We start from the raw sequence: 13955 nt of genomic DNA, 5'->3' as shown, positions 1-13955 counted from the left end.
AACTAGTCTCATGACCAATAATTTTATCATATCATAAGCCAGTAGTGTTACACAGTGCAGCAAAATGATATCCAGCTCCCAGAGGCGGCAGTCAGCACAACAGGGAACATACACGGCAAGTACGGGGTTACATAACACACCTCTGAGAGCAAGCACGGCAGCTCTGAGAGCAAATTAATCAACGTTGTGACCAGCGACTATTAAACCAATATAATGAATGCTTATAACAAGTTTGCCTTCACACGGTCTGGTCAGATCTGTTGTTATCTCAGCCCTTCGTGCCCCACGTTGGGTGCCAAAAGGACTGTTGTGGTTTAACCCGGCAGGCAGCTAAACACCACACAGCCATTCGCTCACCCCCCCACCCCCAGTGGGATGGGGGAGAGAATCAGGGGAAAAAAAAAAAGTAAAATTCATCGGTTGAGATAAAGACAGTTTAACAGGACAGAAAAGGAAGGGAAAATAATAGTAATAATAATGATAAAAGAATATACAAAAGAAGCGATGCACAGTGCAATTGCTCACCACCTGCCAACCGATGCCCAGCCAGCTCCTGAGCAGCGGTCACTGTGCCCCGGCCAACTCCCCCCAGTTTATATACTGAGCATGACGTTGCATGGTATGGAATATCCCTTTGGCCAATTTGGGTCAGCTGTCCTGGCTGGGCCCCCTCCCAGCTTCTCACTGGCAGGGCATGAGAAGCTGAAAAGCCCTTGACTAGTGTAAGCACTGCTTAGCAACAACTAAAACATCGGTGTGTTATCAACATTATTCTCATACTAAATCCAAAACACAGCACTGTACCAGCTACTAGGAAGAAAATTATCCCAGCCGAAACCAGGACACGAGGCACACTGTGCCTGGCAGTGGGGCTTTAGCTGAGGCTCAGTGCCACCATGGCAAACAGGAAGTAACAGCAAGAGCTCAGAAATGGGGCTGATGAGAAAGAAAAGGGGAAGCAAGGAGGCCTAACTACAAAACAAACAGGAAACCTTATACTGCCTTCCTTCCATGAGCGTATCACCACAGAGGTCTTACCTTGGAGCAGGAACCTCAAGATGTGGCTGCAGAGCACACTGCGCCACTGCCACACACCTCCCTGCAAATAGGGCTTTCAAACGACTTTCACTTTACACAGGGATAAAGTTTTGCATAACTCCTCCACACCTTCACGATCACTGCTTGAACTTGCAGAAGCTGTCGAAGTCGAGACAGTTGCCAAGAAGTGCCTGGAGGTCCTACACACACCTGCCCCACAGGCGAGAAAACAAATCCGCTGGACTGACTCCAGCTGCAGATTTAACCACACTACAAAGCACAGAGAAGGAGCTTTTCATGAAGACCAGGGCTGGTGAGGAGTTCACCACGGGTAGGACACAGCCCTAATACTGTCAGTCACACCTAGCTTCTGCAGTGGGACACGAGCAACACGTCCGCTGCACGCACGTACATCCAGCCTGCATTCACCTGCAGACGCCTGGAGCTGAGCACAGGGCAGCCGTCCCGAGCAGGGCATCTGGGCACTGGTGCCCCAACACACACAGTGAGGTTAGGAAAAGACGGGAAGGATCACCACAAGGCAAAATCCAGCCTGCAGAATTAACTTTGTTACGTGCCCCTGTGCACCTGGGCAGTACAGGTATTCCTGCCGGTGATACTGAAGAGCTGTACAGCTACATCCTGTCCCTCCAGCCCAGGCTCAGTGGGATCTAGTCCTGGGACTTCTGAGACTGCAGAGAATCCTGTGCTGGAAAATTTTTCATATGGCCAATTTCAGGGAAGGTTTGCATGACAAAATTAAGATCAATTTAAAAAAGACCAACAAACTGTTAAAGGAAAACAGTCTTTCCTTTTATCCTTGCTCTTTTTCCACCTCCTAAATGGTTTTCCTTCCCTCCTCATCTCCCAGGCCATAACTTTATTTTTTTTGAAGGAACACCTTTTTCGTATTATATCAAAAGTATCAATTCCTCTTTCAAAGACTATTTTCTAGGAATAGTCTCCCCCCCGGGGGGGGGGGGGGGGGGGGGGGGAAGTATCACAGTAAATCAACCAGCAATAGGTATCTGTAGCAAAATGCAACCAAACTCAGACATAGGCAACCACAGAAAATCTATTAACACAGCTGTAAATTGCAAATCAACTCCAAAGATAGACAAGCCCCCCTCTTCACTGCATAGATACCTGTTCAGTCTATAACTGAAGCACACATTTGAATAAAGTTCAGAGTCAACAACTGCAAAAAAAGGATATCTGCAAGATCAGATATTTACAGACCACACAAAAGCAGAAACAGACGAAAAGAATCAACCACTACCACTGGATCTACAAAATCTTTTAAAGATTTTATGGGACTGAGAAAGCAAGCTACCTAGGGTGGAAATACCCTGTTAAAATTCATCTGAATACGGAGCACATTTTTTACTAGGACAGAAGTGCTGTATCAGATCCATGCCGTTCAGACAGGGACACAGTTCAACATACCTTCACAAAAGGTTCCTCCTGGTCAGGTCTGGCACAGTAAAGAACTCGAAAATTCCAAGGCATTTGTTTCCCTTTCATCATCTACCTCTTTATTTCGCAGCATCCACTGCACTTCCCCGCTCTAGTGGCAAGAGCTCTCGCCCACAAGCATGACAGACAGCTACTGCCCATGGCACGCTGTGATAAAATTGCTTATATGCTTCTCTACAGTCACACTTTCTGTTTCCCCACAAGGGAGAGTGAAACTTTCACAGTAATCATGCCCAAATTTGGACTTTCAATAGAGATTTCCTGGCAGACCTACTTTAAATTTGTAAAGCTTGAATATATTACAAATAAGAGAGACACACCTTTAAGAAGCTGTTTCCAGCTAATTCTTCTCCCAATACATTTTTAAACAAAACAATGAGAGAAAAGCTCCCAGTGTGGCCAGATCCCTCCCACCTCTGTTCTTCGGATCACTGGCCCTCCTCCTTCATTTTGGTTTTATGAAAATGGCATGCAAATAACAACTGAACAGTGAAACCTAGTGCAATATATGACTGCACTCACCTCTGAGCAAAACAAGGAACGAAGACTTTTTTTTTTTTTCATCTTGCAATTCAAAGCACCAACATTAAGAAATTACAAAACTGTAAAAATAAAAGCTATTTGGGATTAGAGGTGATGTTGCTACATTTCAAATGACAAGCCCCACTCCCGAGCTCCACTTCTGAACAGGACAATATAGTCTGAAGATAGAAATACTTTAAAAAAAAGAGGGCAGTAGAATTTTCAAAACAAGTTTATGTTTAAGACAAAGAATCAGATCACTTTTTAAATCACCATCAAGATATTTCCCACTTAGGGATTTACCAATTTTTTAATTTAACCCATATCCTTAGCACAGCAAGTGCTTCAGCATTCAGAAATATCATTAAAATTGTGTGCGAGCTTATTTCCCTTAGAAACTAGGCTTTGTATGCACAAGAGATAGATAACAAACACAGGCCTGCCAAGTAGTTAAAACAGATTGCAAAAGCCCCCATATGAAAAAGCCAAAGTCCCAGTCTAAAACCTATCCATCTTACAACTGATATTTAAACAGTATTGCTGCGTGTACCTGAGAAGCAACGGTATGGCACAACATCACATACCGACCCATTTCAACCAGCACACAGCAGTCTGTTGGTGTTTACGTGTACATATACATTTTGGAGGTTTTATTTGTAGCATATAAGCACACCACGAATTTAGCAATGCTGACAACATACACCTGTATAGTTTTGCAAAAGGCTAACATCACATAACCAAAATATTTACACAACTTCTGCAGGCTGCACACCACAGAGCTCCCAGTTGTTTGCCTGCTCTTTCTAGGGAGAGAAGAAAGGAGGACTGAAGGAATATGAGTACATTTGTAAGACAGATACAAGCCTTGAGGAGACTTCTGTATGAAGCAGCAAGCATTATAAAGAAACACCATAAAAATGATCAAAAGAGCAAGTGCTGAGATTCTTAACAGGGGATGCACACTTGATACGCACGTGCTTCATACAATGGCAGAAAGCACTCACCTCCCAGCTTTTAGTAGTGGGCTCACTGAAGAAGTTGTCTATCATGTCAAGCTCCTCCTTTTCTACCACGACAAAGCCTTGCTCTTTGGCATCTTTCCCATATATTTCTGGTGACCACTGAACAAAAAATGTGTACAAGTGATCCACCCTGTAAACGGAAGAGGAGGAGACAACCGTTGTGCAGTGGTCCATGAACACAGCATTGTCATGTAGTACTGAGGTTTTGCCCAATGACAAAGAAGGGACAACCATAAATAGGACACCTGAGTACTTCCATCCTCGCATACCACACAAGGCTCCTTCCACCTCACAGCCTGAAGCATTTCAAGGTTTCTCTGCTTTCCGTCCCCACAATATTTTTTTTCCTCCCTTTGCTATACACACAGCCAAAGCATCATGGAAAAACTAAGTAGCTTGTCCAGTCCCACACGATTCATATTAAGACGACAAGTTGTTTGGTGTTAGATCATACTCACAAAAGTTAAGTCCATAAAAGAAAACCCTCACTTTAACTATTTAGTTTGACCTCCTGCATAAACCAAGCCATAAGATATCACAGATATGTAAGATATGTAAAGTCTACACTACATTTCTAGCTGCCCTCTAAAAGTTATAGAGACTAACAACAAAACAAGTCTTCATTCTGTTAGCATAATGAAAATAAGCAGTTACTGACAGCTTTGCTAATGATATAGTACCAGGAGTATATGCCCTTCCATAAATGTCATCAGCTCTCAAACACTGTCTTTAAAGAGATGTTCTTTGACAACATCCATAACAAACAGTGAAACAATTTCTAAAGAAGGAATTTATGTAGTATATTAAAAGTTAAAATGAACACATTCAATTTCAAACAGGAATATGATAGTGGATCTACTGTACAAGAAGTTGAATTGCCAGCAAAAAAAAAAAAATTAAACCCTAATTAAAGAGGGCAGATAGAAAGATAGTAAGTACTTATGACATTGGATCTTTCTCCAGTTATTCACCAGAAAGTTTTGTCCGGCAATTACTTGATCAATACAAACCAAGAAAAATAGAGAAATTTAGACATTTTCCCCCATTATTTCAAGTTACTTGGATTTATATGTATATGCACAAATAATCTTAAAACACCATTTCAGCACTGTTGGATTCTGTTCAGGGTCATTAGTATAATTCCAGAGATTTTTCCAATCAAGTCTACATTTTTTGTTCTGTACTCCTACCAACGAGGGCTAGAGTCTGATGTCAGTTATAACTGCATAAACTGACAGCTGTGAAATTGTTGCCCGCTCATGACAGCTACACTAATTCACAGTCAAAGTGAGATATTTGGAGGGGTTTGACCCACTTAGGCCTCAAGAAATTTGGATCCAATTTCCACTACCCTCAGAAAGAACAAAGGATTGACTTTGCTTCATCATGGAAACATCCTCTTAACCATGAAAAAGGAACAAATTAGCATTGCCATCGTTTTTTTTCTCTTCTCCTTTGCTCATTCACAAACACTTCTGTGGTGCATGGCTAACATGTTCTAGCAGAATTTAAATTTTTGTTATCAAATAAGAACTGTACCTGTGAAACATTTTTAATATTGTCTTAGGTACTTGCTCATGCTATCCCACACACCCTGGTGCTCATAACTATCCAGCCTTGGGGCAGATCTCTGGATGATATTCTTAAATTGCTTATTAACCTTAGACAAAACTGAAACAATGTTCCCAAGAAATACCAATAGAAGTATCTTAACTACCCAAGGATGTTCAAGATACTGAAAAGTTACTGTAATGAAGGAGGAAACATCACAGAAGAAAGCAGCAATGCTGCCATTCTGTATTTCCTCCATAAAAAGCCTCTCAGAGGAAGAACTATAATTGCTAATTGTCTCCACGAAGTGGTACCCAAAGTACAGTAATGGCTTCAGCATAAAGCTCAAATACCAGATTAAGTTCAAGGTCTCAGGCAAAACATCACTAATCACTGCACACCACAGCAAACTGCAAAAACCAACACTAATCTTTAACATGTACAGCAAAAAAAAGAGCATGATGCAGATCAGATATAGAGATATCTAATATCGAGAACAGATGAATAAATATTGTGACCCGCAACTGTTAACAGATATAAATTCCTTAATGCGCTCTGGTTAATCTGTTGTTATCTCAAACCCTTCGTGCCCCACGTTGGACGCCAAAAAGGACTGTCGTAGTTTAACCTCAGCTGGCAACTGAGCACCACGCAGCTGCTTGCTCACTCCCCCCTACCCCAGTGGGATGGGGGAGAGAATCGGAAGAGTAAAAGTGAGAAAACTCGTGGGTTGAGATAAGAACAGTTTAATAATTGAAATAAAATAAAATAGTAATAATAATAATAATAATAATAATAATAATAATAATAATAATAAAAAAAGAATATACAAAGCAAGTGATGCACAATGCAATTTTCTACCACCCGCCGACTGATGCCCAGCCAGTCCCTGAGCAGTGCCCCCCCCGGCCAGCTTTCCCCCAGTTTATGTACTGAGCATGACGTCACATGGTATGGAATGTCCCTTTGGCCAGTTTGGGTCAGCTGTCCTGGCTGGGCCCCCTCCCAGCTTCTCGTGCACCTCCAGCCTTCTCAGTGGGTAGAGCATGAGAAGCTGAAAAGCCCTTGACTAGTGTAAGCATTACCTAGCAACAACTAAAACATCGGTGTGTTACCAACATTATTCTCATACTAAATCCAAAACCCAGCACTGTACCAGCTACTAGGAAGAAAATTAACCCTATCCCAGCCGAAACCAGGACAAATATATACAACCAAATACAGTTTTAGTACAATTGTCCTAAATTTGTGAACACCCAACACTAGTTCCTGAGGCATCGGCAGCCTCCCTTCATCAAGAACAAGTAAGGTAGCTAATGTTGATATCAAAGTAAAAATTTTAGCTGCTGTTCGTTCCTCTGCAGCAACACACACACACACACGAGATCAAGGTAGTACTGTGCAAACAATCAGTCTTTGGGATCATTCTCGCCAATAATTGCCTGGAAAAGGCTAAAAGAGGGTCAACACTCCCACTGCCAAGGGTTCCCCCCTTCTTTGTGAGAGGCCACACAATTCCGTACAAGTTTGCATAGATCTAAAACCAGTGAACTATGGAAGGCCCTTCTAAAAGCTCTATCATCTCATTTTAGTCAAGACCTTTTCTTCTAACTGCAGAAGTTTTCCGACATCAATAGGTGCCACTCAGCATGCCCCGTTCCTCTTCACTTGTTCACAGAGGCTTCAGAAAGAGCAGTATGATCATCTCTTTGCTAACTAATGTGAGTTTTAACTGAAAGAGACATTTAACTTGAGCACTGTGTATTTTATGTGCAGTAGTCCTAGTCTGGACAGCTAAGTACTTAATTCCTACAAATCCCTATGAAAGAACAATAAAACCAGTGGTTGCTGCTGTCTGGCCAAGACCAGTTTGAAAGCACGTTCATGCAGGTGGGTGGAGGAGAGCAGCATACTCTCATCTCAGAATCGCAGAATGTACTTAGGTTGTAAGGCACCTCTGGAGATCACCTAGGCCAACTTCTGTTTATAGCAGAGCTAACTTCCAAGTTAGAGGAGGTTGCACAGTCTTGTCCATTTGCAGTTGTGAAAATCTCCAACAGAGATTCTGCAACCTCTCCATGCAACCTGTTCCATACATAACCAGTCTCATGTTGTTCTTCTCTTCTATCTAATCACAATTTCCTCCAACACATGCAGCATGTGATCTGAGAAGGGTCTGGTGCCATCCTACTTTTTTTTTTCCCCCCTCTCTTCCCCCCCCCCCGCCCCCCACCTTTTTTAACCACATATCCAAAAGGAAGAGGGGAATAACCACCACCCAAGCTGTTGGCTATGCTCTTCCTTACGCAGGCCAGCAAGAAGTGAAGCCTTCATTACTGCAAAGACACACCGCTGACTTAGGTTGAGTTTGCTCTCAACTTCCAGAGCTCCTTTTCTGCAGAGCTGCTCCCCAGGCCACCCATCCCCAGACTGTTCCACTGCAGGGGCTGCTCCACCCCAGGTGCACAACTTCGCATTTGCCTTCTCTGAACATTTCTGAACATCCTGACATTTCTGTCAGCCCATTCCTCTGTGTTGAGGTCCCTCTGAACAGCAGCCCTGCCCTCCAATATATGAACACTCCTCAAATTTGGCATCATCCCCCGAAATGACAAAGGTGTATTCTGTCCCAGTGTCCGTGTCGCTGATGAAGGCATTAAACAGTACCAGTCCCCAAGGAATACCACTTGCACCTGGCTGCCACTCAGAGTAGCTATCAACCCTTTGAGCCCAATGGTCCAGTCAGTTTTTCACCCACCTGGTAGTCTACCTGTCCAGGTCACATCTCTCCAATTTGGCTATAAGGATACTATGGAAGTTAGTGTTGAAAGCCTTAATAAGGTCATGGTAAAACAACAATCCCTTGCTCTCCCCTTTTTCACAGAGCTAGTCATCCCAAACAGAAAAGTTATCTGGGTGGTAGAAAAAAAATTTGCCCTTGGTAAATCTATGATAGCTGTTCCTGATCACTTCTTGCCCTCCATGTGCTTGGAAATGGTGTCCATAAGGACATGCTTCATAATCTTCCCAGGGACCGAGGTGAAGCTGACTGCCCTGTGCTCTCACAGATCCCCCTCGTTTTTTCTGAAGATGGTTGCAGTATTTGTTTTTCCAATTATTAAGGACCTCTCCCAATGATCATAACCTTTTAAAGGATGATAGAAAGCAGCCTTGCAATAACATCAACCAAATTCCTCAGTACACTCAGAGTATTTCCTGTCAGGCCCCACGGACCTGTATATGCTCAGTTTAAGTAGTCCATAACTAAGTTTTCCTCTACCATGGACAGATGCTAAATAAATCCAGACACTCCAGATTTAAGAAGCAGCAGCATAAAATAAGAAATAGGTGACTGTAGAAGTGAGGTCATTCAGAAAGGGGATGCAGAGCATCCCTTCTCTGTTAATAAAATTATAACATTATGCGATGGTGGTATTTCCAAGCTACCAAATTGAAAAAAATTTGAGACTATTTTTAAATTGAAAAACCACTGCTTGAGGAATACTCTTACAGCCAACTTGACAGCTGCAAGGAAATTTATCCTAGAACTCAATAGTTGTTTTGGTGATCACATGCTTATGAGTGTGTCATGCACTAACAGAGAAACATAATAAAACATAAAATACTTGGAAAGAAACAACTTCACAAATCTGAAGTTAATCACCCCAGAAAGAAATTATTCAAAAGGGAAAGATGGTAACAGGAAACTCTTTTTCTTAAAAAAAAAAAAAAAAAAAAACCAACCACCCAACCTAGGAGACACAAATCAAAAATGAAAGACGGAACATTGATTAAAGAGGGATCCCTACCCAGCTGTAGCCAGATTAAAAGGAAGGTGAATATGCTTACAAAGACCTTCATAGTAACACACACACACGGGGCACAAAACAAATGTAAAAAGAAAAGTTTATCGTGAAGGAGATAAATTCAGTAGAAAACTGATTTTGGAGAGTACAAAACATGACATAAAGATCGTGACAGCAAAGTGATAAAATCAGTGTAAGACAAAAGCTTTGTGGGGTATTTATGCCACTGCATTGCTTCGTAAACTGGGCACAATCAGCTGTGTGTGTGAATGCATCCAAACAGAAGAGCACACACTGAAGACCAGTGAGCAGAGGCTGTGCTTGCAGGATAGTACTTTACCCGTGGCAGAAGGACGCTAGAGACCTGGGATAACAGCTCTGAATTTTGGAGTAAGAGCTCCGCACCAGCACACTGATGACAATACTTGGTGCGATCCTTGAACGTACCAAGAAAGCAACATTTAGCAGAAGGAATGAGATTGTGTTTAGTTTGGTGTTCGACACTTTGGTGACCACTGCTGGAATACTCTGCCCATCTCTGGTGCACCATTCCCAAGTCACGCTCAAGTGTTGCAGCTTAGAGATGCAAAACCAACTGCCGTACAGCAAGAGGCAAAAAGAGTTATTTAGCTTACAGGAGCAATACCCTGTGATAGCCTACATTAAGAGGAACTGAATCCTGGTAATACAGATAAAACCACAACCAGGGACCAGAAGCCAGAAAAACTGAAGTAGGTATATAGTGCACTGAAAAAGAGCAAAGGCAATTATCAATAAAACACACCAGACAACTTGTCAAGCTACAGCTGATTGTTGAGGGGGAACCATAAATTATCTTTCTTCTAAAAGATATACTCTAATTTAGGAGGTCCCAAACTGACATCATCACCACCACCATTTCTGTTGATACGGCAACAATATCTGACTTCTTTGAGGGCAGAGGCAAACCAGTTTTCCATAAATGAATGTCTTCAAGTCAGTCACAGGTGGGAGGGGGGCTACTTCCAAATTTGTGTGTTTGGGTAGCGGGAGAGGGTTTCTGCATCCTGTGATACATGTACAAAAGCTCTAAGTCCAACCACAGCTCCTGGCCTAGAAACAGGAATTAATTCAGAGGAGTCCTACGACTTTGTTATAAACATGCCTGACTAGATGATAATCATTCATGAATCTTATGAGGGCTAAGGTATCGTAAGCCCTCATATGCTTATACAGGCTTATATAAACTTATATGAGCCCTCATTATAAGATATTAAGCTATCGATACAAACAGGTTTTCATAGGTTTTATTTGTATAGTTTGATATCTTATTTATCAGGAGCCTAGGAGTACTCTATTTGTAGAAGGCTAATTCAAAAGGAGTCTAAATCTAAGCTTTATGCTACCTATTCCATTCCATTAAGAAGGGCATGGAAGAGTGATCCTTCAGCATCAGAACCATCTTAACCATTGTCTCTCTATGCAAAGCCCTGTGTAACTGCATGGAAGCATCACGTAGGTATTGACTCCAGCTACTTGTGCTGCAAGTTCTTCCAGATCTCAGCTTCAAACCTATTAACTACAGGGTGTTATGCACTAGATACTAACAGGAGTCACAACCAGGCAACATTCTTGCTCTACAAAAGGAAACCCCACAGAAACAGTAACAAAAAAATCAAACCAAAACTCACCCAACTCCCCAAACCAAACTTATCAATGGGGCAGGAAGCTAAGACTGAAAAACAGAAGCAAAGCTCAAGCCCTGTTACTTTTCCTCCTTGAAAATCTGCCTGCTCTCAAAAAAGAAACTTCCAAAAAAGCAGAGGCTCTCTCAGCAGCATGATCTCAGTGCAATGTCTTTTACATCAACATCAATGCAAATTACACATTCATAAACCAAACTTGTCTGCCAAATTTATATTATAGATAATCAGTGAGATCTACTTCTTGACTGAGGAACTAGTCAATGCTAAAATGAGGAAATTATTTGTTAGGACACATGTTTATAAACAAAGAAATTCTGCATTACTATCTCTGCCCCAGTGCAAGGCATTTTCCTCTGCAAGACCCTGAGGAAATCTGTGACATAATTACTGACCTGCTACTACTCAAAATCCACTAGGGTGGAAAATCTGCATACCATTTAAACATAAATCCATTTAGTAAGAGCGTGTAAGACTTACCCTCTAATACTGTAAGCTATACCCATTGCAAGACTTCTCAGGAAAAGAATCAATCTCTCTATCAGTGTCCAAAAACATGGGTGCCTCTCTGCTCAGTTGAACCCGACAAGAAGCTGCCCTAGACGGAGTAATCTGTAGTAATCCGTATATAAGGCAACTCAAGATGTCTATCTCCCCCTGCTACGTGTCAAGCCGAGCACCACTGTGATCAAGCGGGCAATGCAAAGCAGCCCTGTAGTCACTGATTAACTCAGCCACGCTGTGCGGGTCACGGGGCGACGCACGCCAGGACACTCTCGGCACCCGGGAAGCCACGTAGGAAGAGAGAAAACCTACAACAGCCACAAAAGGCAATCAAGACTTAAGACTTATTGACAGCCTTCATAAAGAATATCAGCCTAACAGTCTTCTCTCTGTATTAATCATGTTTCCAGAGGCTTCCATTAAAAAAAAAAAAGTAAAAAAGAAGGCAAAAAAAAATTTAAAAAGGTAAGTACGTCTCCACCCCCCACCCCCCCCCCCCGCCCCGAGTCCAGCCTTCATGCAGCCTGCTAAGGCCAGGAAAGCAGCAGCAGCCTGAAGATGGATGAGCAGTTCTACCAGGGGCGGTGGGCTACAGGCCCCAGGCTGAAAATGGAGCCATTTTCACAATTGATGACAGAAGCTGTTTTAACAGCAAACAGTAAGAGACCATGGAAAAATGTAATTAAATGCAAATGAGAGGAAGATTTAACTTACACAGTGACTATAGACATGCACACCAATTTCTTCACAATCTCAGTCCAGGTTTGGTTTGTTTGTCTGTTTTTAATTACTACAAAACATTAAGATGCTGCACAAGCTAATGTGCACTGGACAGAAAGTGTTTTATTTATGCTGCTTTATGGCCAATGAGATGATATTGATTGATATTTTCATACATGAATATAAATTGCATTCCAAATGTTTTTAAACTCAGTAAATTATTTTAATACATTGTACCAAAAATACATTCCAAAGCCATCCCAAACGACCTACTGTCCATGGCACTCAAGATGCAACACTGACAATTATATGCTATGCAATACTAGTGCAAGAATATCACCAGCGGGTAGGAAGTGATGCATTTTGCTTTGGGAAGGCATCCGAGAGTTTGGAGAAAACACTGACTTGTTAGGCAAAGACTTGTCTTGCATTAATACGAACGAGTGGGTCTCGCATTTAATTTTAAGTTCTACATGATCTTTTATGCACCTCTGCGGTATTAAAACAGGCATGCATGAACAGCACCAAAATGACCCAATCTTATATTACATTCACCACTAATTTTGATCAAGATCTGAACAGCAGCCCCGACAGCAAAGATCTGACCTGTCAGCCAGTACAGCCAAGTGCTGCTGCAACAGCTCACTGCAGAAATTACTTTTTCCTCATTCTAAAAACTTAAGTATAAGCCAGTTGTCAACACTTCAGTTTATACATGGATTAGGTCCCCTCACTAATCAGAAAATTTCTGCTCATAAAATGACAAGTAAAGAAGCTGTTTTCCAAGTTTGTGGTAAGAAGCTTAATAGATTTACCTGTTGCACAGAGCAATGATTGGAGACGACCTCAGTTCAGCTCAGCAGCTTTATTCAACATTAGATACACTATCCCCAAAGCAATAACTGACCTTGTGTTATATTACAGCATCACTCCAACTCCTTGAAGTATTTACTCACACTTTAACCTAGAATTTTCTGAACCCGCCCTTTTGCAATCCCTGAGGAGCCAAGGACTGGGTTCAGCAGATAGCAAGCAAACCAAAAGCTAACTTCAGCTACATTCCCGATGGCCACATTCCAGCCGGATTAAACCTCTCCCCCTCCTCCCCTGGTCAGCAACTTCCACACTACTGGTCTGCTTAAAACACTCATTTCTAAAATACAAGAAATAAACACTTAAATCAACACAGATGCTACAAATTTGAAAATAAAACTAAATATTCTGAAAAATTATTAAAAAAAAGAAAAAAATTGACTGCATCTTACAGAGACACCTTTGAGATTGATCACAAGTTCAGATTCTTCCTTCCTGGTATCTAATTCACCAGAAGTGTGATCACTGATTTCCCTATTTTGGTTCACCAACAGACCGGAGAGTTGCTCTAGCTGCCTTCTAGCAAGGACCAGGGATTTGATTCCTCAGAGCCAGTGAAAATTCTTGGGTGATTTATGTGGAAAATTACAGGCTTTCACTTTTCTTTTTTTTTTTGCTATAGTACTATTTATGCATACATACATACCTACAGGCACATAAAAAATTTAAATGGATTTTATCACAAAGGAAGGAACTTTTTTTTTTATGGGCCTGAAGGCAGAAATAGCCACACCCATTCCGTTAGGAGTGTCTCCCTTTTC

The 13955-nt window shown here is 41.8% G+C and overlaps 1 protein-coding gene across 6 annotated transcripts in view; it reads right to left on the bottom strand.

Moving 5' to 3' along the window:
* The window catches only part of NCOA7 (nuclear receptor coactivator 7), a 105452-nt gene that overhangs the window by 12313 nt on the left and 79184 nt on the right, over positions 1 to 13955 (bottom strand). For all 6 annotated transcript variants that reach the window (XM_076333533.1, XM_076333537.1, XM_076333538.1 and 3 more), the window contains one exon: positions 4041 to 4188. In XM_076333533.1, coding sequence (XP_076189648.1) covers positions 4041 to 4188 — 148 coding nt within the window. The remainder of the gene's footprint in view (positions 1 to 4040; positions 4189 to 13955) is intronic.

Source organism: Aptenodytes patagonicus, chromosome 3, assembly GCF_965638725.1.
Source record: "Aptenodytes patagonicus chromosome 3, bAptPat1.pri.cur, whole genome shotgun sequence".
Taxonomy (NCBI): Eukaryota; Metazoa; Chordata; class Aves; order Sphenisciformes; family Spheniscidae; genus Aptenodytes; species Aptenodytes patagonicus.
This window is presented reverse-complemented; position numbering and strand designations above follow the sequence as displayed.